Genomic DNA, 25436 nt, shown 5'->3' on the forward strand with positions numbered 1-25436 from the left:
TGATCTTCCAGCTACACTTGAGGCGTTGGGATTAGGAGCACAACACTGATGATGATGATGATGTGGGTGGGACAAGTACTACCGCTTCACTTTCCCACCCAGATTTTATCATGCAAACATGTTTCTGTAACGTTTATGACTCTGTACAATGCCTTCAAAGAAAAGCTGAAGATGTCGCACACTGGCACCCATGATTTAAAAATGGTATCTTTGTGCGTGTATGCAGGGGTTATTTTATTTGCTGAATAGAAAGCAGGCTTTTGTGAGGACTGAAGATTTTTCTGTATCTTCCAGCATGGAGTGCTGAATGGTTGGCTCTTTACAATCCGCAACAACTCTAATGTAAAAATGAAAACAACAACAACAAATGCACAACACTGCTGTTTGATTTGTTGCTGCTTTCTTTCGGTGAGATATCTTTTCTGGTCCTGTTACTTCCAAATCCATCCTAAAATGTAAAGATCAGGCTTCATAAATTATCATCTATTTTTCCATGTGTCATCTTTGTGAAATCCTTTTCCCCATGGTGGTGTGTCCCCATGTCACCCCCCACTTCTATCTCTATGTGACTGGACTTAAAAGGCTAGCTTGGGGGATGACAACCGTCACTCACATCAGAGAGCTGAAAGAGTAGGAAAAGATCTGGAATGGAGGGAGATGAAAGCAAAAATTGCAGATGAGGTAAAGCAGGAAGAGCGTAGTTTTAAAGATTTATCGAGGATTGACAGCTTCGCTGCCAGTCAAAAAGAAAAAAAAAAAAAAAAAGGATAAGAAATGCAAACCATCCACACATGAAAACCTTCATCTCAAAATGTAAGATTACCTGATTCACTGGTGAAAAATGCATTTTTTGGAAATCCAGTCTCTGTCAATGTTTTGCAGAGGGTGGGGGGTATCTGAAATCCTTCACAAACCACTGAAATGTTTATTCATCCTATGATAATAAAGGCTGATTTGCAGGGAACACATGCAGAGTGTTTTGCAGCTGAGAAATGACTGAATGTGATTTTTGATGTTTTGATGTTAATAATGAATTGAAATGAGTCACTCTCATCAATGTCAGCCTCATATCTCTGGTAGTTTTACCAGGGTTAAAAGAGAAATTCTTAAAAAGTTTATTAATATCTTAAAAGATATTTTCTTATTTATAATATTTATAATATATTTAAATTTCAAATTTTAGTATGTGCGTGTTACATGTGTTTGTATTAATCCTATTTGAAACACATCAGCTCATGAGTCACATTTCTATATCAAGCCACTCCTGAACTAGAGATAACACCAGAAGCATCTTATCCAGGCTAAGGAGAAAAAGAACTGGACTGTTGCTCAGTGGTCAAAGTCCTCTTAGATGAAAGTAAATTTAGCATTTCTTTTACAAATCAAGGTCCCAAAGTCTGGTGAAAGCAGGGAGAGGCACAGTATCCTGTCTGTTTGAAGTTCAGTGTGAAGTCTCTCCACAGTCTGTAATGATTTGAGGTCACCTGCAGATGTCGGTAGTAGCTGGTCCCCTGTAAGTTCGAAGTCGATCCACCCATCTACCAGGATATTTTAGAGCACATCATGCTTCCTGACAAACTTCATGGAGATGGCAATTTCCTTTTTCAGCAGGACCTAGCACCTCCCCACAGTGCCAAAACTACTACCAAATTTTTTGGTGACCGTGTTATTACTTTTACTATTACTGTGCTTGATTGGGGTAGCCCGCTTGCCTGACCCCATGTGAACCTATGGAGTGGAATATGAGAAACACCTAACACAAAAATACAGAAGAGTTGAAGGCTGCAAAGCAGCCTGGGAAACCTCAACGGTGCCACTCTCCTTTGATGCCAAAATTGGTGGATGTGGTTCAGGAGGTAGAGCAGGTTGTCCACTAATCGGTAGGTTAGTAGGCTGGCTGCTCCAGTCTGCATGCTAAAGTATCCTTGGGCAAGATACTGAACCCCGAGTTGATCCCAATGCATCAGGTTTGAATGTGTGTGTCAATGTTAGATAGAAAGCTAGAAAGCACACAGAAAAAAGTGCTTGCATGAATGTTGCATAAAGCAGATTGAGTTCTAAACGACCATATAAGAACCAGTCTATTTACCAAGCAATTTATGGTAAAGGATCCCCAATCAAGTACTGAAGTATATAAATGAGTGGGATTGACAACATAGCCAAAATGATACCACAACACTTTAGGGAAAGTTGTAATAGTGATATTTGTAGAGATACAGGGGGGAAAAAAACTTGTTTTATTGGTGATTGCAGCTTACTGACATCAGCATGCGTAAGTGCAAACAGAATTATGTGCATTTTACTGCCACTGACCACACACTGTCTATTTCAAAGTGTGAAACTATTGCCACAAGGTGCCAGTAGCAAGTTGCTGTAAAATATTGTCACATAATAAAATTGAAATTAAAAAGTATTTTCTAACATGGCTATATCTTGATTCAGATATTTTGTATTTTTTGTTTAAACCAGCCATCCTTTTTGTACAGTGTGACCACATCTGCAATTTCCATCCATCTTTCCGTCATACAGACCAATAACTATCGAGTGCTCCAGAAATACTCGTCTAAGTCATTTGTTTAATTTCAGGGTCGCACGTCACCTGCTGCTAGTATCTTCTGCTTGGGTGCCTTCATAGCCTAGTTGTATCCGGCAGTGTATTTTTGCTTTCAGTTTGTTGTTTCCATATTCAGGAACAGTTTTCCTGTTTGTGTGAAAGTTTGTTCCAAGTTTTGTGCTTTGCTGGAGGTTGTTGAAGTGGCTTCCTTTTTGGGTTTGTTCTCAGACATGTCTGGACTTGTGTTGGTGCTGTGGAAGCAAGGGAACATTCATATTGTTGATATCATGAAGAAAACGCGTTCTTTTTTTCTACATCACACAAAACACGATGCTGGTATTATGGATATATGTGACATGGTAATTTTTGTTATTGCAAGTCTTTTCTTTCTTTTTTTTTTTTTTTTTTTTTTAAGGAAACATTTGAATAATTTCTGGTGATATAGTGTGTATTTGTATTTATATTTATATGTATGTGTATTTTATTTCACTTTTTAAGAAATACTGTTATTTATCCCAAAAGCTGAGCTAGTACTATTTTATTGTTGGCAATACATTTAAAAAATCAATAAAATAAAGACAATATCACAAAACTAAACTAGACACCCTTAAATGAACTCCAGTGCCTGTGTTCATTGTGATGAAAATACTTTGCCTGGTCCAAAAGTGTGGGTATTGATGTTATAACAGCTCAGACAACAACTGAGGCCTTTAACTTCTGAAGTGAAAAGAAGTCAATATTTTTCTTCAATAAAACGAGTTATTTGCCCAAGCGCTGGGCTTTGGCTACACTCACAAATTCTGCTTCTGAGCTGTGTGGTCTTCAAGAAAAAACACAGAATGTCCTTAGATTCATTTCTAAAGGCTCTTGTAATATTTGCAATTAAGGACAGAACAGGTAAAATAAGTCCTCAGAAGTGTGTGTGTGTGTGTGTGTGCATGTGTGCATGCACGTTTTGTTTTTTGGGGGGTTTTTTGTATGTATGCCAGAGAATGCCATCTCACGCTGTTCCTAATCCTTTGCAGATTGAGGTCAGTGGTACTATTGGATGATCCCGGTGTATTTACAACTTCAGCCCGACTGCTGGAAAGGCTGAGATTGGCTCTGTGTTATCTGATTTGTTCTGTCCTCCCGACATATCTGGTGTAGGGCTCTGATTGGCTCAGACGCCTTGAGATGAGGTCAAAAATATAAAATATGCCCACAATAAACGGGCCATCCGACAGGAGGAAGCAGCTAACTGCTTTCACCGTCCATTAGTGTGTCTACAGAAGGAATGCAAGTTGGTTTCTGGATTGTGTTGGTGGGTGCGGTTGTTATAGTAACTAATGACTGTTCTCACAGGCCCTCAGCACCATGTAGGAGGGTTGCTATGGCAATGCCAGGTTGTAGCGTAGGTGTGTTGTATGTGAGGTTGCTGTTCACTCATTGTTGACAGGAGTGTCAGAGTGAGAGGACTATTGCTACAACCAGTGTTTGAAGTGCAGAACTTTCATGTATTGAAAACACCACAGAGCAAAGAAGAGATATTAGATATTATTAATATTATTAGATATTATTAATGTTAGGGGAGTAACTTGCACTGGATTATGAAACTGATGTCCAAATTAACTAACCAACTCCAAAATTTATAATCAGCTACTAATTTATATTTTAATTTCATCTTTGAGAATCCATCATTCAAACAACACAAATTTTAGAAGAGTCCCATAAGATCACACCAGAGTGATTCTGCTGAAGTTCATAACTGATAATATTTAACAATTATTTCCCAGCAGTTACCATCATTACCACTAATTGCTCTGTTTCTAAAACTGTTACAAATAAAGTATTTGAATATAAACACTAATCCAGGCTCAGTAAGATTCCCATGTCAGTCATTTTATTATTGCAAGAAACAAACAAATATATCAGCAGGATAGCTTCATTATTCCTGCCCAAGGCTCCCATTTGCATCCCTTGCTGCTAGGTGGTTTTTCAAGCACTCAATATGACCTCTAGTGCACTTCCAAATTACCTTGAGTCAGACCTTGTCTGTGTTTTTGTAAGTATGCCACAAACTAAAGCAGAAACTGTTTATTCTCGTCTGGACTTTTTATATATCTTTACTTAATCCATTTCAGGAGGCAGCATCTTATCAGATTGTGGCCACCTGATTACTTACCGTATTTTTGTGCCATTTCTATCTCATTGTTTTCTTGTTCTTTGAGTGCTTTGTTAAACTCTGGGTAACCATATATCAAGTCTCTCTCAAAATCCTCTTTGCTTCTATGCACTTTTGTCCCTCTGATATCTGTCTTTCTTTTTTAAAAACAAGACAGACATCACCATAGTGGCCTCTACTTGCATACATTCAAAATAATGCCAGAGTAAAGCTTTTCTTCCCCGTGCATCTACGCTTAGACACAGCAAGTTACTGAGCAGAGGCAGACTGAAACATGCTGAATTGTAATCTTCACAGTGACATTCCCTTAGGAGCGTGAATAGCCAAACACAATGCACTTCAATTTTCTGGCTTTTAAGAAGTGGTCACAGTCCCTGCATGGCAAAGCGCAGAATCCTCTGTGTGAATTATTTGCCCAATTAAATTTTGTCCAGTAACCTTTATTTCTAGCGTGATCCGCCTGCATACCCTATGACTGACCTTATTGCCTTTTGGTGTTTTTGCTTGTCTGTAATGCATTTAGTTTTGGAAGCTCAGATCTAATGCTGTCTCTATTTCAGTCTTCCTGACACACATACATAATGTTTTGCTCTGGTGCCTATCTAAAAATACCTCTTTAGCTATTTCAGGTTCCCTTTTTAAGGCTATACGTGTTTATTTCTGTCGGTGTGTAGAGTCACTCCATCTTCCTTTCTCAAATTATCACATTTTGATGTATCTTCTGCTTCCTTTCACCCCCCCCCCCCCCCTCTGATCTCTTCTGTTCTCAACCATCTGGCTTGGATCCCATCCTTTTTATTCTCAGTTGTATTGTAGATAGAAGGGGTTGGGCTGAATTTATTACAGTAAATTTATGTCTTGCTGTTTTGTATATTTACTATGCGTGATCCAAATGTTCCAAAAGTTTAGTGAGATGCTGTAAGATGACATTTTATTATGTTTTCTGTAGCCAGCCATATGGGATATAATCGGTCTGAAAGAAGTGCCAGAGGGGTCTCTGGAGGATTCTGTCTGTGTGAGATGAAAAAAAAATACCATCACCACACAGTGACATGTGAAAGTCATATATGGAAGAGGAAATGGAGGGCAGTCACCTCAGGAAAAAAGCAGGGCTGCATTTACACCTTTTCTCACACCGCATAAAATTAATAGCTAACAGTGGAATGGACTTTATCACATGTATAATAGCTGAAAACCCCCCAAAATGGCTTTTTGAGTGTATTTGGTTTTCCTTATTAATCAGCTTTCTATTTTTAAGGTATTTTTTTTTCTTTTCAGAGAGGTGAAGGGTTCATATATTATTTAAGGAAGCAGATGATGCTATTCTAAAATTGAGTAATTACAGAATAATTACCATTATACACTCTAAGTAATAATTGCCCCTGTTCTTCTGTTTGTTTTTCAGTTATTGCTGACTCTTTGACGGTAACGGCTCCGGCCCAGACTCTGTCCAAAGTGGAAGGCGACACGCTACAGCTTACCTGCGAGGTGTCTCGGACCACAGTGCAGCACACTCACTTGTCAGTAGGCTGGTACTTAAGGTCCCCAGAGGACCCAACCGCCCCGCCTCAGGAGTTAGTCACATTGTCAAGAGACTTCGTTTTGCGCTCTGGGGGCCGTATCGGCAGAGAATGGCAGCAGGGGACCTCAGGCTGGATAAAACTGGCGCTACAGCCTACAGGCTGACCATTCACAAGCTGCAGCCAGTCGACCAGGGGCTGCTCTACTGCCAGGCTGCTGAGTGGATTCAGGACCCAGATGGAAGCTGGTTTGCTATGACCCGCAAGCAGAGCGACAAGACTCAGCTCCGTATTCAGCCCACTGGTGAGTGAATCGTAAATGGACTGCTTTAAAAAAAAAAAAAAATTACCTTTGCATACACAGTGCAACTATCATTCAGCTCTCTCACTGAGCCATTTATCAGTGGATGAAGCTGCCGTCCAACAAGACCGTTATACTTATTCTCCATTAGCTTCTACTCGGCTCGACTCTACTCTGTTTCAGTCGTTTTCCATTACAAGTGAGTACCACCGCAATGTGGGTGGGCTCAACACAGGTCGTTTGGAACCCCAGCCAAGTGGATATTAAAAAAGGTACCTGTTACCAGGTACTATCATCTAATGGAACACCCTAAAACAGAGTTGAGCCTGGCAGAGTTGGTACTTAGAAACACGGACATGAGGAACCGGGGTTTGAACCACCGACCTTTTAATTGGTGTGAAACCTAATTCCCTTTCTCTCTGCACCTCAGAGATAGGCCAAAGGGATCGTATTCTGTGGGAAAGAAAAGGAGGGGTGGTGGGCAGGGTAAAGATATTGGTTAGTGTCAGTCCCCTCTGTCCTCTTGACTGGCACACACTCATGCATGTGGGCCGGGTTCCACTGATTGCTGATCAGTATCTCCGGCTAAGCTCATTAGCTTTCTAAAAAGGGCTTAACTAAACCTCCGCAGATTCCCTACTTTTGTATTTGTGTCTGTTTGATGGGCAACATTACAAGCACATCCAAGAAAAATGTAACCAGCTCCAAATAGCGTGGGTGTTTGACACAGGAGACCTATGGCTTCCACATAAGCAGCTTCCCCAGCAACATGTGGCCCATGGTTCAGAAGGCAGAATGTGTTTTTCAGCCACTTCCTGCCAACAGTTTGTCCAGTGTTGATTGCGCTAGAGTGCACTGCTATGAGAGAGACAGAGCTTTCTTTTAATGCTTCTGCCAAATGTAAAGGAAGAGACCTATGGAAAGCGGAAAGCATTAAGGGAGTTTCCAGCTTAGGGAGGTAGAGCGGGGGTAGCAGTAACAAGGTTTGCGTGATGTGCAAGTGTGTGGGAGAAACAAAGAATGTGTTGAGTGGGCTCATATGATAATTATTTAATAGGCAGCCAACCTCTAGACCAAAAAGATGAGAAAAAAAAGGCAGCTTAATATCTCATCACATGTCCTTATAGCTTCTCACCCGACTCGAGCCCTTCACATTCATCGTCCTGCGCTCCACATACATAAAGTATCCCTTTGTATGCTTCCAAGAAAGGGCCAAAGAGATGGGTGATAAACTGCTTTGACATTAGCTCAGTTACCAAGAAAGCACGCAGTGGCGAATGTCTCATGCCAGTAAATCACTTCAAAGAGGAGTCATTTTGCTTTTCTCCATTAAGCATCAGATCCGCTCTGGACCAATGCGACTTGATGGTGCCCCAGATAGTCGTGCGTGGATGAGAAGGAGAGTGAGAACTCAGATGTAAAGCAGGTTTGTCAGATGAGCTCCTGCTACTTTAGTGAGGAGACAAAAGGCACAAAGAGCTCATCTCTAAACACCCTTTGTCACTCTCTGTCTTCCCTATAATCTATAATGGATGCAGGGTTGTTGCGTGACAAAGAGAATAAAGCAGTTGCGTTGTGCAGGCTATGAATGTAACTGCTCAAACTCAGTGTAATGCGTAAATTCATTTTGGTTTTCTTTCCACGTGCTTATTGCATGACGAAGGAGCCACTTGCACGCCTTAAGGCTGAACTGGTGTATCTGACGTTCCACCTGTCCAAGTGCATATTTGACAGAGAGCCAGGGAAATTTAGAAAGGAGAGGGAGCAGCTTCTCCATTAGACTCCTATTATAAAAGATGGAGTGGATCTCAAGACAGCCCCATCACTAGCTAATCACCCACTGCCGGCATCAGAGAGATGAGCAACAGACAGAATCTTAATGTACCATTCACTCTTTCTCCCCCCCACCCCTTTTTTTTTTCCACCATACCTATCTTTTTTTGGTCTTTCCACTCATCTCCTTCCTTGTTCCCTTCTTTCACATAACCTCTCATTTTTCTGCAAACATTGCTCATCACTGCAGTTTTTTTTCCCTTCCTCCTCTCCTCGTCACTTCGGCTGCTTGTGCTTAGCATTTACTTCTTTTTTTTTTTTTAATTACACCCCAACATGAATATGTGTTGGCTCTTTAAGATGATCTTCTACCAGATCTATACTGTATTAAATTAAAAAATAATCCCAATAATGAATGCTTAGAGTTTCCTAATATGTATTTAATAATATATTTGGATTTTTTTGCCAGCAACACATGGCAGAAGGCAGATTCATACACATTCATGTTTTGTATGTGTCAACAATATCCTCTTATCTCTCATCATAATTATCTCTGCGTAACTAGCTCCATACTAGGGGCAGGCTTTGACCTTTTCCACACGAGTGCATTTCTCAGAAATTCACTTTAAAGTCTTTGTAATTACTGCTTGGGGCTACCAACTCACTGAGATGTTTTGCAGCTGTCTCCGATACGTACAGAACTCAGCATCTGAACATTAATATAACAAACAGACACAAATGCAATTGCACATGCAGAGACAACAAGCATGATTTGGCCAGGTAGGGGGCCCTACCAGTGTTTATTCTGCTCTGTTGTTTTAGATCGTGCAGGAAAGCAAAAGCGTGCCTGACTCTGTTTCAGACAGCTAACGAGAATTTTAATTAGAAGTGGGTTTTTTTCCTAATTGCAGAGGTGAAAACCAGAGAGGAGAGAGCAGGCCTGTCTGTTATGCCACTATCCCACAGAGTGACCTCAGCCATCTCTAATTTATATTCTTTTTCTCTGCACGAGCTGATGCCATGTTATTGCCCCATGGCTTTCCTGAATACATCAAACCCCACCTCTACCACCCACTGCTCAGTCTTCTTAACCCCTTTCTCTTGGGTAATGCATGTTCAGCTTACCAAGAAAATGAAGCAGCGCTGTGCGCTTCGGTTTCGAGCTGCTTTAATTGAAATCTCTGTGCATTTACTAGCCTTTAACCTTGTTGTTTTCATTTGTTTTCCTTTCGTTCAGACCGAGATTTCAGCATCCAGGTGAGCACGGAGCGACGGTCCTTCACGGCCGGTGAGCCGCTGGAGCTTCGCTGCACCATTGAGGCGCAGAATGTCCCCGAGCGTTTCTTCTCGGTGTCGTGGGTCTTCAGCAGCTCACCGGTGGCCGTGGTGGGCCCCAGTGCCGTGCCTACTCTGGGCCCCGATTATGTCGCCCGGGAGGCCGCCGGTCAAATGACAGTGCGCAAAGAGAGCGTCAACGTGCACCTGCTCAAGCTGCAGCATTTGCGCCCTGAAGATGCCGGGAAGTATATCTGCCGCGTAACAGAGCGGGAGAAGACGCCCACGGGTGACTTCATCGACCGCAGCAAGAGATCCCGCAATGTCCAGATCACAGTCCAGGCACTGAGTGAGTAATAATCTGTTCACTGAAGCCAGTTGTGTGGCCGTCCTGTCCTTAGTTGTCAAGTTCACTAAGAATGATGACATTTTGATAATGGCTGTTTTATCTTCACTTAGTCCACATGTAATATCGTGCTGTGATCCTCTGCTGCGTTTCTCTGCCACCCCACCCCACCTCCCCGTGTCCTGTCCTTCTAAGGGTGGCTATAACGGATAGCTGCAGAGGTTCTATTGTTAGCTGTGAGTAAGAGGGAATGGGATAATGCTACTCTTATTCCTGATGTATTTTCTGTTTGAGTGGATTGCTAAGGATTGGTAATGCAGCATTATGGTCCTTCCCATTTCCTTGGCTTAGTGGGGGAGATGGGGAGGGTGGGTAACACTATAGTAGGATAATGGAGAGCAGAAGAGTCCTGAGTGAAGGAGGCTGAGCTAACAGCCATGAAATGAAAGTGTGGAGAAAGAAAAGAAGCAGAGAATGGCATCTAGCTCTCCAGGGCCCTCTAAGTGGCTCCCTAGGCTAAATTAATGTGTTCTGCTGGGGCAAACCTCCTCAGCTGGGTTAAGCAGGGCTAGCCAATGGGGTGATGTCAGCCTTGCAGCTGATTGATACAAATATACAGTTAAACCTTTAAAACCTTGTTCCCAAATCACTTCTGGTGGTTTTTCTTCTACACACTCATAGCATCTGTGTCATATGCTGCCTTCCCTTGTCTCTCTGTGCTACCATGCCTCTGAGGACTAGAACAGTGCATGGAGCCAGCCAACTGATACCAGCATAATAAAACATAATGGCCACAAAGTAGTATCTCTGCTCAAGCAGCCGATGCTACCTTATTCTGACCGCTCTGCAGCTCCTGTTAAATCACCCCAAAACAATGGCCCAGAGCCTGCAGCAGTCTCTTGGGAATATCTCTGTATGGAAGGTTTGTTTTTCCAACAAAAGACCCTAATGCCCTATAAAGGATGTTTATAGGGTTTACACAAGATAATGGGCATGGTTATTGGTGGAGAACTTTCATGAAACACAGCAGTAGTGTTTGGGGAGCGTGTGTGTCATACGCAGACTTTCCTTATGCCTCCTTTCTCTTACGTTCAGGCACAGACACACAGTTCTAAGATGTGCTTCATCACTTTAATTTGTGGAATTGGGGGAGAGCTGTTAATGGGTTGCGACAGGGGTTTATAGTTGATGATTCAGCGGCAGGCAGAGGTTACAGCGAAGGAAGAACAGGGGTAAACACTCATGACAAATGAATGTTGATGGATGGAGTTTACCTTTGCAATGAGAGAGGGAGGGAGAGCCCACTTGCCAGACTGAATCTCTATCATAAAGATGGAAGGGACAGGTGGGGAAAGAGAGTTGGGGCTCTTTGGGATTGGAGAGAAAAATGCATTCTGTTCAGCACAAAGGAGAAGGAGCTGGTAGGTAAAAAACTTGGAAAAAAATAAAATAACAGGGAAAGGAAAGTTGACTAGACCAAGAGATTTTTAAGAGTAGGCAGGCAGATATATCTACATGTTACAATCTATTCTTAGCTGTGTAAGAAAACTATGAAGCTATAAGAATGAAAGACAAAAGAAAAGGATGAAGCATTTTCGCTGTTTTCAAATGTGAATCTGATAGAAATAAGAATTGAATTCATTTCATATTCACAGAGGACTCATGCTTATTAGGAGGGCCGGTGAGCTGAGAGGGAAGCAGCAGAGCTTGGCCTAAGGGAAGGAGGAAAAAAAATGTGAGAATTCTTAAGCCACACCCCTCCAAGAGAGCGCACTAGCTCCGCAGAGGGGAGGAGAGCTTATGGGTCAACCAGAGCTCCGTGATGTTTGATGGATGCTGAAGTGATGTGAGTCTAGATAAAGCAGAAAAACAGAGCAGAAGAGTCAGTAAAGACTTTTATCCTTCTCCTCTGAAGTGCCACTGAGCCCTGTGATCTGAACCTTCTTTCCTGTGCGTATTAAGGACTTGGTGAACAAGCTTCACAAGGTTCAGGAAGAGAATCTCAACCCACACACACACACAAAACTTATCAGTGTGTCTACTGTGGCTGTCACTCTGATGTGCCTGGGGCCAGTTACAAAACTGCAGTATCTTACCCTCACACACATGCTTCCATACACACTCATAAGCATGCAAACAGACGCACACAGCACTTTTGCAGTGTTGCACTCCAGGGAAAGGCTCAGCAATTTGATTTATTGCCCGTGGCCACCTCTGCTCTCTGAATTGTTCGACACAGAAAGAGTTATTCTAGCTATCTCTTGGATTCAGTTTGAGAAGGAGTTAAGATTTTGGATAAGTTCCTGTGTCCTAAAATCTGTATCAAATATAGTATCTAGAGCCGATCACTTTTACTTTTTTTCTCGCTTTCTTTCTTCTTCTTTTTTGGTCTTTTTGTGTATTTAAACCCTAATCGACACTTACACATCATTAATTTCCATCATTTAATTTCTATGAGCACAGTGACTGTGCTGGTGCAGTCATAGCTCTGCCTTGATGTGTGTTTTGTAAGCAGCCAATATTTTATCAGGATTGGGAACTAAACATGAATTATACAGCAATTTTCATACAAGGAAAAACATTCCCACTACAAAATGACCAGCCCCAGTCTTTTTTTTACTATGGAACTGGTTTCCAGATTTGGACCCAGCGCTGCACTAGTGGAAAAAAGATGAAAATGTTCTGAAAAACCTCTACTTTACACAAGTGTAGAGATTGTAGCAAAATTCTGGCATGGGAGTAAAACCTGTGGAGAGAAGTACGCCTAAAAAGATGTACAAATGCATATGCTATGATCCACAAGTGTAAAGATTTACAAATGTGCACAGTAATTTATGTGTAGGCTTTGAGTACTCACAGATGTGTGGTTCAATCCACGCACAAATGCAAAGTAAAACTATTTAATTTTATTTATATTATATTTTTCCAGAACTGAATGAATACTGATCATTTACACACAACTTTTTAAGTTCAGTTTCACAGCTCTGATCATTTTCTCTTTCAAAAAGCTTTCTGTGCATTTAAATGTCTAAAACTACAAGTAACATCCCTTTTCTAAAAATAAAAATATTGGGAAAATCAGTTTTTTTTAAAATCTACAAATATAAGTCTCGGTATTGGTATCAGTCTTAGTTACCAACTGATAAGATTTTTAAGTAAGGTTTATTTATATAGCACTTTTCAAGAACAAAATTCACAAAGTGCTTTACAAAGCAGAAGTATGTATACACCGAGCTGGCTGACACGTTGGCATGTCAGTCGAAACTAGTGCCAGCTTCCCCTCACACCTCTTGATTTGATATACTCGTTAGCCTCATGATCAACCAGTCATTTCCAGTCAAATTAAAAACAAAACAAAACAAAAAAAAGAACAAAAGGGCCCGGTGGCTTTCAAGAGAAGTGGGAGGCAGAGTATCTGATCACTAACATCAAAGGGTAAACCTCTTTGTCTTGTGTGCGGAGCCGATGTGACCATAATTGAAGAATATAGCATAAGATGACACTATGAAACAAAACACCAGGACAAACAGGAGGATTTGGACAAACAGCAGAATCTTCAGAAGGCAGAAGAGATGAAAAGAAGTTTGGTGTCATGGCAGACTGTGTTCACAGAAGCAAAATTTCAAAGAGAGGCTGCTGTTAAAGCCAGTTTTATTGTGGCAGAAGCAAGGGCAAAATCCGCCCGGTGACAAAGCGAGGAAGAGTTTTTGAAGCGCTGCATAGTTAAAGTGTGCAATCCCAGACAAAAAGCGAGCGTTTTTAAATACTAGGAATACTGTTACCGATTGTGTATGTGAGGTTGCCACCAATCTGCAAAAACAGCTGATGGAAAAAGGAGAGCAAATTCCCTTCCTGTGAGACAGCTGATACTGCCCAGCTCTCAATCTTCACGCCTCGAGCTGACTCCAGGGGAACTGTTGGGAATTAAATCAATGCAATGGCACAACTACGGGAAAAGACATATTTGAAGAAGTTATCGAAGTGCGTAACTTAAATGAAGCTGCTTTGGGGGAACGCCAAAGGAATGACAACAGATGGACCGCCTGCGATATGTGGTGAAAAGAGTGGCTTAGTGGACAGGGTGTGGGAGAAAGACGCACTGGTGAAGTCACAGTTTATCACTGCCTTATACACCAGTAAGTGTTGTGTGGTAAAACCCTGAAAGTGGAACATGTAATTAGCCCAGTAACACCAACATTTATCATTATATGAACCAACGGTTTAAGAGATGATGTCTGTACATGAAGGCATGCCCTATCACACAGAAGCATCATGGTTAAATGAAGAGAAAGTGCTGGAAAGATGTTTCAAGTTGAGGAGACTTTTCAGTTTATGGAAAGCAAAGGGGAAGATGCCAAAGAGCTCCTGGATGAAAAATGGCTGTGTGAGTTTGAATTTTGGTGCGAAATACCAGTTCACTGTGGTAGGGGCAGCTTCAGGGGTAGGGCCATGTGACGAGGAAACATGTGAGAGCTTTTAAAGCCAATCTGGCCCCGTGGGAGACGCAGATGTTACAAGGAGACCCGAGTCACTTGCTTTCAATCGATGATGGAGCAGATCTGTACCGCTGCATTGCCCATTACACTTTTTGTTGAGAAACTGAGCAAAGAAAACCGAGCTTTCAGAGCGAGTTTTCTGACTTTGGAGCCCAGAAAATCAAGTTTGAACTTCTCAGCAATCCATTTGCAGTTGACTGTTAAAAAGCACCTTTAAGCACACGCACACACACTCAAGTACACACAAGCTGCTCCAATGCTCTGCATGTTTGGCAGCACTTAACTGTATTTAGCTTCTTTCCTCTGTGATAAAGACGAACACCACACAGGAGTCTTCTTACTGGTGCACACATTCAGTCCATCCTGAAAATTTTCACAGCACAGAACCTGAACCAAACACTGAACTTGCAGTTTGAAGAGAAAAACAACGACCAGGCATCTGGCTTAAGCTGTTTTGCATCACAGCAAAGTGTGGTTAAATATATATGCTTCTTTTTTTAAATCTTTCAACAGATTGATCATTAAAATGTTGTTTTGTTTGTTAGTGTTAATGAAATCTGAGTAATTTTAGACTTTCATCATGGAAAAAACAGTTTTAATAGTCTGCGAGAAAACATTTTTTCTGGAATTGACTCAGAAAAAAGTGCATATTGAGAAAAATACATCAAAAATAAATTCCACTGATACATTCTTTCATTTTTTTTCCTCATTTTCTCGTTTGTTTGTTAGATATAAGTGTTCTTAATTCTAAGATGTTGTAGGAGAGTTAGAGTTTGTATTTCTGTATGAATAATTCATCATAATACAAATAATTCTAAAAAAAAAAAAAATCATGGGTCAATTTAAGCCTGTTTTTTCAATAAAATATTTACCATGATTTGGAGCTAGCCCCTCTATGACTGACCTTGACAGCCCTTGTTGTTTAAAGGCCACTCATGAGTTAAAGACTGCTGATCAGCCACAACATCAGTACCACTGATCAGTGAAGTGAATAACATTCTGCTTTGTAATAAGATGAACAAACTTTGAGCCTTAACGTTAATGGCCTCAATATGGAGCACCTTTCGCAACACAGTGGGGGAGCTACACAATATTAAGCAGGCAGTTAAAATGTTGTGACTCGATGTATTAGAGCCCACTTGGAATTTGACATGACAAACAGACTCTGATGAAAGGGCTGAAGAAAACTTTTCTCTGGTCTGATGTGACAAAAGTGCAGCTCTTTCGTCAGAGCGGCCCTGTGACAGCCCACAGTTTAAAAAACCACAGTTTACCCGTGGAGAGGCCTGAAGATGTCAGATTTTAAGTCTGTTAAGACATGAACTTATTGAAAAACACTGCAAGCGATGCTGAATAGACTTTTGCAAAATTCTGAATTTAGTAATCCATCGCATCCATTTTATTTTGCTTATAGGGGGCGGGTCACAGGGGCAGCATCCCAGGCAGAGAACTGCAGACCTCCTTCTCCCCAGCCACCCCCTCCAGCTTATTAGTATTATTATTTATGTAAATGGGCGTGTGGATATTTTCTCAGTCAGCTTTCTTTCTGCATCACAATCAACTCACTGTCTATCTCTGTATTTTCTCTTCCCTCTCAGAGAGCAACATCACAGTGTTCTTGTCCAGTAACTCCTCAGTGGTCCTAGAGGGTGACGTGATCCAGCTGACCTGCACAGTCCACGCTACCACGGGCCCCGTGTCTGTTGCCTGGCAGTGGACAGACAGCAAAACGGCTTCACTGACCAAGGAAGTGGCGTCCATTGATCGGGATGGCACAATATGGCATAGCCCCAGCTACAGAGAGCGTGCCAGTTATGGGGAGATACGCGTGGAGAAGGTTCGAGCTGACACATTCTCTCTTTCCATCCACAACGCCTTACCCGGGGACAGGGGCCTGTACCGCTGCTCAGCCACTGAGTGGCTTCACACCGGCTCTGAACCTGAGCTAAACTGGGAGAAGAGTGAAGAAAGATCCGACACCAAGATGGTCAATGTCACAACTGTCGGTGAGCAATGTCATCCCAATCTGATCTGTATTCTAATATCTTCAAGTCAGTGAGGCATGTAAATGCCCTGACAATTCCAGCATGTCTGTACACAGAATCAAAGGGACGCATATGGTTTGTGATTTGCTAAAGACTGACAAATGGCTCAGGAAAAACAGGAGGCCACATGGTAGAATAAAGCATGTTTTATTCATGCACTGCTTAGGGGCTAGAGCTATTATGACACACACACTCACACCACCTGCCTCATGTCAAGAGCAGTGCTTCCATGACACCCATGATAGACCCACACGTGCACACACACACACTTGGATTAGCCAGAATTATTAGAATGGAAATGCAGTGGAAATGTGTTTCACAGTCTGTGGGTCTCCTCTGTCATTGCTGACTTAAGCTGAACATCCTCAGTACAGGCGGAGGAAGCCACTGGAGCAGAGCAGTGAGGCGCTGGCAGGGCAGGAGCACCGGGTGCAGCACGCACACACGCATAGACACACAACTAACGGATTAGCTCCTTGCAGCAGCAGACAGTGGTGCTGCAGAGAGGAGATGTCAGTTTTTAAGTGGCCATTTGTTAAGTTTGGGCAACAACAGAAACATTTGTTTGAGGAACAAGGGACATATTATGCAAATCCAGGAAAAGGAAGTCCAAAGATTCTCATCTTTCTTCAGTTACACTTCTTGACAACCCTCTTCTCCTCCATGCTTGCTGATTAAGAGGCTTTCTAAATGGGCATGATAGCGTGACGGTCAATACGTGTGTTATGTCTGATTTGTCTTGGCCTGTGTTTTTCCTCACTTTAGCTTCCAAAAGCATGTTTATTGGACCTAAACCTACCATGTGAATGGAGCATTTGATTTAATTAAGCGTTATTCTTTTTTTTAAATAGAATATTATTAAAAGAAAACGAAAACCTTACGCTTCCATTCCTGAGCTTGAATTAGGCCAATAGTAGCATTTTCCAATTAAGACAAGGGATATACCATTGGACATGTATACTGGACATTCAAAACTCGCAGGGTTTGTCCCACCAAGCCTCTGACAACAACAAACACAGGATTGATTACTGCTTGTAAAAACGGTGACTGACAGTGTGGTCGGTGAAATTTCGTGCGGCCACTGTGCCCATACCGTATTCTATATCATCCTTATTCACAATTCCCTTTGCTTCCTGACAAGACCCACTGAGAATAGCAAGTGGATGTCCTCTGGGACTTTTGTGTATCTGTTGCCACAGTGAAGACAAAGGCTCTCAGTAGAGACCTTATTTCCAGCTGACTGGCCTTAGGGGCACTTACGGTGTTTCAGGTGGCCCACATAAGCAGACACAAACGACAGTGGAGGGTAGATATTCACACACATGGTGCTCCAAACAATCAAACACACTTTGTACGGTAATGGAAAGAAACACAATGTTTATTCACACAAAAACAGAGAGTTGTATGGGGAAAAAATGGATCAGCGTGAAATCCTCTTTTCTGTCACTGAGGCAGACAGACTGTGAGGGGAAAATGGAAGAGGGTTGCCAGGCGATGAGAGATGGAGTGAGAGGGGAGAGTTATTGTCTGTTAGAGAATTATGGCCCCAGGCGGCTGTCCCAGCTGTAGCCAAGTCTGGACAGAAAGCCATTGATTACATCCTGAAGGACGCTGAGGATGATGACTGTCAGAGGACAAGAGAGGGTGAGGGACGGAGAGAAAGCAACGATGCTGTCGACAAGAACATAATGGAGAATGCGCAAAGTCTCAAGGAAACGAATTATCCGATCTGGCAAAAGTCAAACTTCATCAACATGTCTTCATTCCACCTCACGTTTTCATTCTTTTTTAGTTGTTGTTGGTGTTGTATCTGTGTGTGGCCATCTTTCTCATTTTCAAATGCAATCAGTCACATTCAATGAGTGCCATGAAATAGGTGCAGCGGGGCCAGAGAGAAAAGGGATTGTTTTTTTATTATTATTATTATTATTTGTTTGTTTCACCCAGTCTATCTCTTTTCTCTCTCCCTCTCTGATCACTCTTGTTTTCCAGTGTAGGTGTCTGTTGGCAGTAATATAAGGAGTTGGGAGATTGTTTTTAGCTTAATGAGGATAGTTTAGACTTGGCAAGCAGTTGAGCGTAGATCGAACATCGGCGCTTAGAGGAAATCTCTCCCCTGGGTTTTCTTTGTTGCATCACCGTTAATTTTGAGGCGCTCTCTCACAGTCAAGCACACAAATTCACACTCACGCACACACACAGCTGTCTTTTGACACCTGCCCCGTAATGATGCTGGAGAATACTTGGAGACTGAGAAATGCTTTACCTGTGAACTCTTAGATAAATATGGTCTTTTTCAGCAGTGGACTTTCTTCCTCCTGGTACCTATGATGAAAAAAAAAAAACTCTTTCCAGAATGTGATTACTTTTTAAACTTTATTATGTAAAGATTTATCATTAGTCAAATAAAAAGCCCATTTGACTGTGTGCCAGCCTAACCTTCTTTCCCCTCTCCGTCCATCATCTAGAGTCCTCCTTCTCGGTGTCGGCCTCATCGCGGACACCATCCATAACCTTCGGAGACTCCTTCGATCTCCTGTGCCTGGTCAAGCCCCGCCATAACCCACGCGTCCCCACTTCCGTCACCTGGCACTTTAAGCCAGCTGGAACAGAAATCGATGGCGAGGCTGAGGGAGAGTTCAAAGAACTGGTGACTTTCACGCGCGAAGGCACGCTGCAGTGGGGGGAGCAACTGCTGGGATTGGGCACCCGCACCACCGTGGACCGCTCCCACTCCCACACCAATTTCTGGCTGTCTGTGACCCGGGCCGGGCGCCGTGAGGCGGGCAAATATCGTTGCACTGCAGTCCTGTGGAGGAGGAACTACGACAACAGCTGGAGCAGAGTGGCCAATCGCACTTCCAACCCACTTGGCATCAGTGTCCTACAGCCAGGTAAAGCTGCAAGGCTGTGTTGCCAGGTTGACACACACCTAATTGGAATGGACACAGACCAGCACACAAACGGGGATAAACACAGATTCAGACATACAGTCACACACATACAGACACACACAGACTTATACACTTTCAAATAGGGTGAAGGCACCAGAGCTTAGAGGATTTCTACCTGCTCTAATTGCTCTTAGTCTGTGGTTTAGCCACTAATTGGAGTTTCTATGGATGTCCTTGTGTGTGTGTGTGTGTATGACTGACTATGCAGGGCAGGGTGGAGCCTCCTAATGGAGCGCAGTGAATGGATTGCTAAATATCCCACAGGAAGGGAAAACTGAGTGAAGGAGGGAGGAGAGAAAGTAGCAAAGGACAGAGACAGAGCGAGAGAGAAAGTGTGATAAAGGGAGTGAGCGATCTGTCCTTGAACCCTTTTCCTCAGCGGAGGCATTAAACTGTCTACACTGCCCTCATTGGCCTTCTGTGCTTCACAGGCGCACTCACATGCACGCACAGAACCCATTCAGACACAGCCCAATTAGTGGGCGAATGCCAACAAAAAACCCCACAAAGAAGCACAAACCCGCTTTGGCCCAATTTAGCCCAGTCTGGTGTACCTTAACAGTATGATACTTCATTTATTCAGGTGAATTTACCTCCGTAAAAAAGCTCATCCTGCTGATAAAATAACCCACTATTTTCATAGGATTTAAAGCAGTCCAACTAAGCGTTGTTGCACCTGCTGTACAACAGGGGATCAGATTTGTTGGATTTAGCAGGAAGAATGTCAGCGAGATGTGTGGGTGGGATGACAAGTAGGCTTTCAACGTGTTGAAATAATATCAGCAATCATTGAAGTGAAATACAAAGATTTGGTCTGCAGTGTTCTATATGTGACCGTGAACAATGCGTGCCTGCAGGCACCTGTTCAGGTGGGGATAAGTGAGATGCTGTATTGAGTTCAGAGGCACTTTGTGATGATCAACAGCACTTTTCAAGTGGGCCAGATGAATGTCGTCGCATGTATAGTATGAATAGTCTTTCATTCCGTGCTGCTGTTGCAGAAAGTCATACTGCAACAGATGAAACTTTTCTTTAGCAAAGCATCTTATGGTGAAAGTCAGTTTGGCTGTTTTGACCAAGTGTCCCACATCCAGTAGAATTTCAGCAAAATCATATTTTCATCAGCACATGTTCTTGTCAGTCAGTACAATACACTGACTCACTTCATACTTGATCCAAGGTCAAGATGACCCAGCTGAACATCACCTCTCTTCCTGTTCTCAAACTCAACTCAGACTTAATGTCTCTCCCGCTGCAGTCCTCAGTGTAACCCACGCATGCACCTCCAGATGAGTGCAGATGGGACTAAAACATGTAAGAAAGAAATACAAGCAATAAGAGTTCCGTTTTATTATCTACAATGCAGCAATACATAATGCAAACACATATTAAACAGACCTACAGAAACACCACAGTGTAGAGATGGTGCTTTACTTGCATGACTGATTCTGCTCTGACCTTAACCGCTCATGCAGAACGCCCAGCATCTCCGGCCCCTTCAAAAGTTATTTGGAAATCGACTTATCATCCTGAATGCTCATTTACCTCCCGCCCGTGTGCAGTTTACTTTGTTTATCCATAACCAGAAAAATGTAAAAGGACACAAACACACAGAGACAGACATTTCATAGCAATCAGGGGTCTCCTCCTTCCACTCTCTTTTCCAGCGGTGTCTGTCTCTAAGACAAAGTGATCAGTTAGCTTGGTAATGCCATTAGTTACCATGACGATGTGATCAGTTGCCGACTTCAATCCAATCAGTAACCGTAACGATGCAGTCATTCTGTGCATGAGGGCACTGTCACACAAGGGAGGACGAGCGACTGATTTCCTTTATCTCATTGGTTGGCAAAGCTTATTTCAGTCATGGTCATACCGTGTTCATGTCCACTGCCTCTTATGGGGTTTTCTATCTTCTTCTTCTACATTTCTTTTTTTGGTTGTGTTGTCAGACCTGCATTTAGGCCGATGATTCATTTGTCAAAATGTAGGACGTCTCTTTCTGCCTCACGCCTCTCCTCACCATCTGTTTTTCCTCACTGTTTTCCTAAATGTTAACCACTCCTGGCTAAATGAGCGGCTGGCATTTACTGTTCCTCTCCCACAGAAGTGGGATAAAGGAGAGTGTGTGTAATGAGGTGTGAGCAAACACAGCATCTGACCAGATACATAATTGAGAGACTTTAAACCATGCTTCCAGAGGTACTTTTTCAATATGTATGAGCTGCTTTGGCAGCGCACATACATACTGCATATGGGCATGCCGCACACCTTATGGTCAGCTTGTGAAAGCTTTCATGTGAAACATCCACAAGATTTAATACCTGACAGGTTGTTCATTAACACCGATCAACTTGTTAAGAAACCTTGTAATCTGGCTACTTTGACCTTTGACCTACTTTGATGTACCACTACATTCAAATAATAATAAATAATAATATATAATTTTTTTTTAGTGGCTTACCAATGTATAAAGAATCACCCAACAGAGAAACAGCTTCTCTCAGCTTTCTGATGGTCTATTATACCGCTATCTTTAATTCAGAAGAAAGGTACGTGTGTGCCAAGCATAGGGAGGTTTGTATATGTGAAATGGCACTCTTCATTAAAATACTGCTGAACTTCAAAAGCAGGGACTTAAAACTTGTTTGCCCTTGATCAACAGAAGAAAATAAAAATGCTGGACGTCGATGAAAGCCGGAGCAAACCCTCTGAGAAGGAGTAGGCTGGTCAGCGTCATACACCGTCAAACTAGTGGGGTGCCTGTAGCCCAGTCCAGGCCTACTTCATTTTCCAGATTTCATTAACAGTACGATGCCTGTCCCATGGGTCATATCAGACAAGTTCACCACCATATCTGCACACACATGCAGTTAATATGTTCATTGTGAGAGGCAACTCTGTGCAGCAGTTTGGCTTGAATTATCCACCACCTACATGGAGAAAACCATTGCTCACATAGGAGCACAACCATCATCATCCTATACAAGAGCACAGTGTGTATGTGTGCGTGTGTACACACATTTGGAGGGGGGTTGTCTCCCTGAGCAAAAGTGTAATTATCTTATGATGGAACATGATTCCGTATTAGCCCCCACAGCAGAGTATAGTTGCCAACAAACGGAAATAACATAAACACGCCGTGGCTATACAGCTTCACGTACAGTGGTAGTAATATTAGATTTCACCTGATTGAGTTTTCTCTTTGTATCTTTCTGAAACGCAATAATGGCAAACACATGTTCAGCATGGCAGATCACCGGGGAAGCCTCAGTCTCTCTAACACAATCTAATATCATCTACTCATAACGCAGACTACACACACACACACACTCGTACGCAAAAAACACAAAACTAATTATGCTGAATCTTCCCTAATGGAACGAGAATTTAGATTAATGATAATTTGGGGAGATCAATACATTTTTCTCATCACTGTAGTGTGTGCGTGTGCACTTTTATGCGTGCGTGTGTCTGGTATGAGGAGCGGGATATTAAGGCCGCCTGGTTATTGGCTGAGTTAGAATGATGATGGTGATGATGGGGTGGGGTGTCCCACTTAGAGTTTCTCCTCATCTAATCTCCCACACATGCGTTTCCCTGGCTACCTTTCGCTCACATGATCAAACATCGCAGTGCAGGAATGGATTCCTTTTTTATTTTTGCTTGTTCCTAGTCTCCTCTCTTGTTTTGCTCCCTTGTGGTTGCGCTTTGAGTTAGAGAATATATTCCTCATACCGTCATGTCCCGCCTTGTGGGCCAGCAGTTGGAGATGCCGCGTGCGCTCTCCTTTCATGCCACTGAAGTAGTTGCCTCCCAGGCTTTTATTGATAATGCTGCCTTCACTGCAGTGACTGGAGAATGCTGCGCATCAGGGAATAGATGGGAGCTGTCTGTCTTAGGGCCTGGCCTGTCACCCTCATGTCTTCCTTTTCTTTCTATATTGTGTTCTCACTCTTCCCATAAGTATCTAATGTCTTCTTTCCCCTTTACTCTCACTTAGCTGCATGTTTCCCTGCAAACGCCCCCAGCTTCTGTCTCAGTCTTGTGATTTTCAATATTTTATAATTCCCTTCTTCCCTCCTCCTCATAATTCTTCAGATAGCTTCTTCACCATTGTTAGTATTTCCTGTATAATAAGGATATGGAAGCTCTGCTTGTTTGTGCACAATAGAGGCTTTACCACAGTGTCATTGCTGGTGACAGGGTTGTAAATCTTTTTTGTGTCCCTTTCTTTTTTTTCTTTTTTTTGTTGGCCTGCGATGGATGTAGTTTGGGATTGCCACAAGCTCACCTGAGGCAGAACTCTGCGTACGGGGCTGCTGCATCCATTTCTGCAACACATCACCTGCCTCCTCTACGCAAAATGTGTTCTTTGCATATGCAAATGTTCAACGTGCAGTCATGGGCCGTTTGTCTGCACACACGCGCATAAACGCGCAAGGTCGTGATGTGTGATAAATTAAGAGACTTTGAGGGGTGTGGTGAAACGGAAAATAATTTCGCAAAAAGGTTTTTTGATTAATCACGTCTGTTTCAGACATTCAAGGTCAGGTTCCCTCTGATCGCGTCTTCTTCTTTCTCACGCGAGCGAATCGTCACGTTCTCTCTCGTGCACTCACAACGGCACATTTTTCTGTCAAACCCAATCCAATCTCGGGCTCATTTCCTTGTTCGGCCCTATCTGCCGACACAATGAGATTCTCTGTGTTGTGTCTCTCCATCTCTCATAAGCACCCGTGTGTGTATATGTGTGTGTGTGTGTGTGTGTGTGTCCTGCTGCTGCTGTAATTGAAGTCGTAACTCAGAGCTAGATACAGTGCTGCTGCTCCCCATGTAAATCAGCAGCTAATAGTAGGAGCGAGCAGAAAACGGCCCTGCAGTGCTGCCTCCTGAATACACACCTGCTCTCGCCCTCCTCCATCCTGCACTAACAGAATGACCACTGTTCTGTGGTTTAATGTGCATAATGTGTTTTATGCTCATCGGCAGACCCCTTTCAAACACACACACAGGCAAGCATGAAGACACATGGCTCAGTCTGATACATCTTGTGCTCTCCCCTTTGTGCAAAGTTTTTCTGGGTCATTAATGTCCCGAACGTTGCCCTGACCCCAAGAGGATGTACACCTCTTGTGCATCCTGTTCCTGCTGTCCAGCCTGCTTACAACAGTCAGTCTTTCAGACAGGCAGGCAGGAAGTAGGAAATGAATTTGGTTTGACATTGTGTTTTACAACTAGCAATGAATATAGATTGCATGGGTTTGTGTGCCCTGTATGTGGATGTGTTCAAGGCTGTCCTTATGTGCCGATATCCCTATAATAGGCCCAGTCTTAATGAAATTATTCAGGGGGAGTTGTGGAGTAGAATTGAGAAGTGGTAATATCCCTTTGACACAATGGGATCATAGATATATCATGGTCGTTAGCATAGACATTAGCCTCCTGGTTCAGAAGAGAAGCCAATTGTCAGTCGGGTGAAGCCTTTCCCTCGTTGTTTCTGACACTCTTATCTATGCCCCCACTGACAGAGGTCCAGACAAGCTGGCATTTGCAGCGTTTTATGTTGTGTGTGTAAAGTGGCAGGGGTTGGCAAGTAGCATCAGGCCGAAGCGTGCTGTCCTGCAGGGGATTGGGGTGTGTCTAAAGCCTTCAGTCCTGACATGCTTGGTGTCCTGGCTGTGGATAAGCCCCAGGCTGTGCTAAGGCTAATGCTAAAGGCGGAGCAGGCAGCCATTAAGACTATAAGTCCTCTGGAGTGGAGCTGGAGAGGCTGCCTGCTGCTTTCCAAAATCCCCCCAGGAGCATGTTCTCACTTTCTGTCTTTTACATCTCTCTCATCTTTTCCAGGCTCTCTTCCTCCCTCTGCACCCTCACTTTCACTTGTCTTGTGAATATCTGTTCAGCTGATGATTTATCCCTTAACTTTTCCATTTTTCTCTCATCCTGTCTTCTTTAAGAAAAAAAATCTCATCCCTCTCCATGTTCGCCCTTTTTTGCTTTTATTC

General features: G+C 42.8%; 1 protein-coding gene and 1 long non-coding RNA gene across 3 annotated transcripts in view; one reads left to right on the forward strand and one right to left on the reverse strand.

Annotated features, from left to right (window-relative positions):
- igsf3 (immunoglobulin superfamily, member 3) overlaps window positions 1-25436 on the forward strand; it is an 80940-nt gene that overhangs the window by 40187 nt on the left and 15317 nt on the right. The window contains 5 exon segments of the mRNA XM_025903914.1: window positions 6124-6333; window positions 6336-6542; window positions 9550-9936; window positions 16028-16435; window positions 18943-19368. Of these exon segments, the coding sequence (XP_025759699.1) occupies window positions 6124-6333; window positions 6336-6542; window positions 9550-9936; window positions 16028-16435; window positions 18943-19368 (1638 nt within the window).
- On the reverse strand, window positions 19281-21767 carry LOC112844158 (uncharacterized). 2 transcript variants are annotated; one of them, XR_003216797.1, is made up of 3 exons: window positions 20887-21767; window positions 20592-20733; window positions 19281-19406 (listed from the first exon to the last, which is right to left on the reverse strand). It is a non-coding gene; the product is annotated as an uncharacterized LOC112844158 (long non-coding RNA). The 2 variants fall into 2 exon arrangements; XR_003216798.1 differs by having other exon boundaries at window positions 20827-21767.

Source organism: Oreochromis niloticus, linkage group LG16, assembly GCF_001858045.2.
Source record: "Oreochromis niloticus isolate F11D_XX linkage group LG16, O_niloticus_UMD_NMBU, whole genome shotgun sequence".
In the NCBI taxonomy this organism is placed as follows: Eukaryota; Metazoa; Chordata; class Actinopteri; order Cichliformes; family Cichlidae; genus Oreochromis; species Oreochromis niloticus.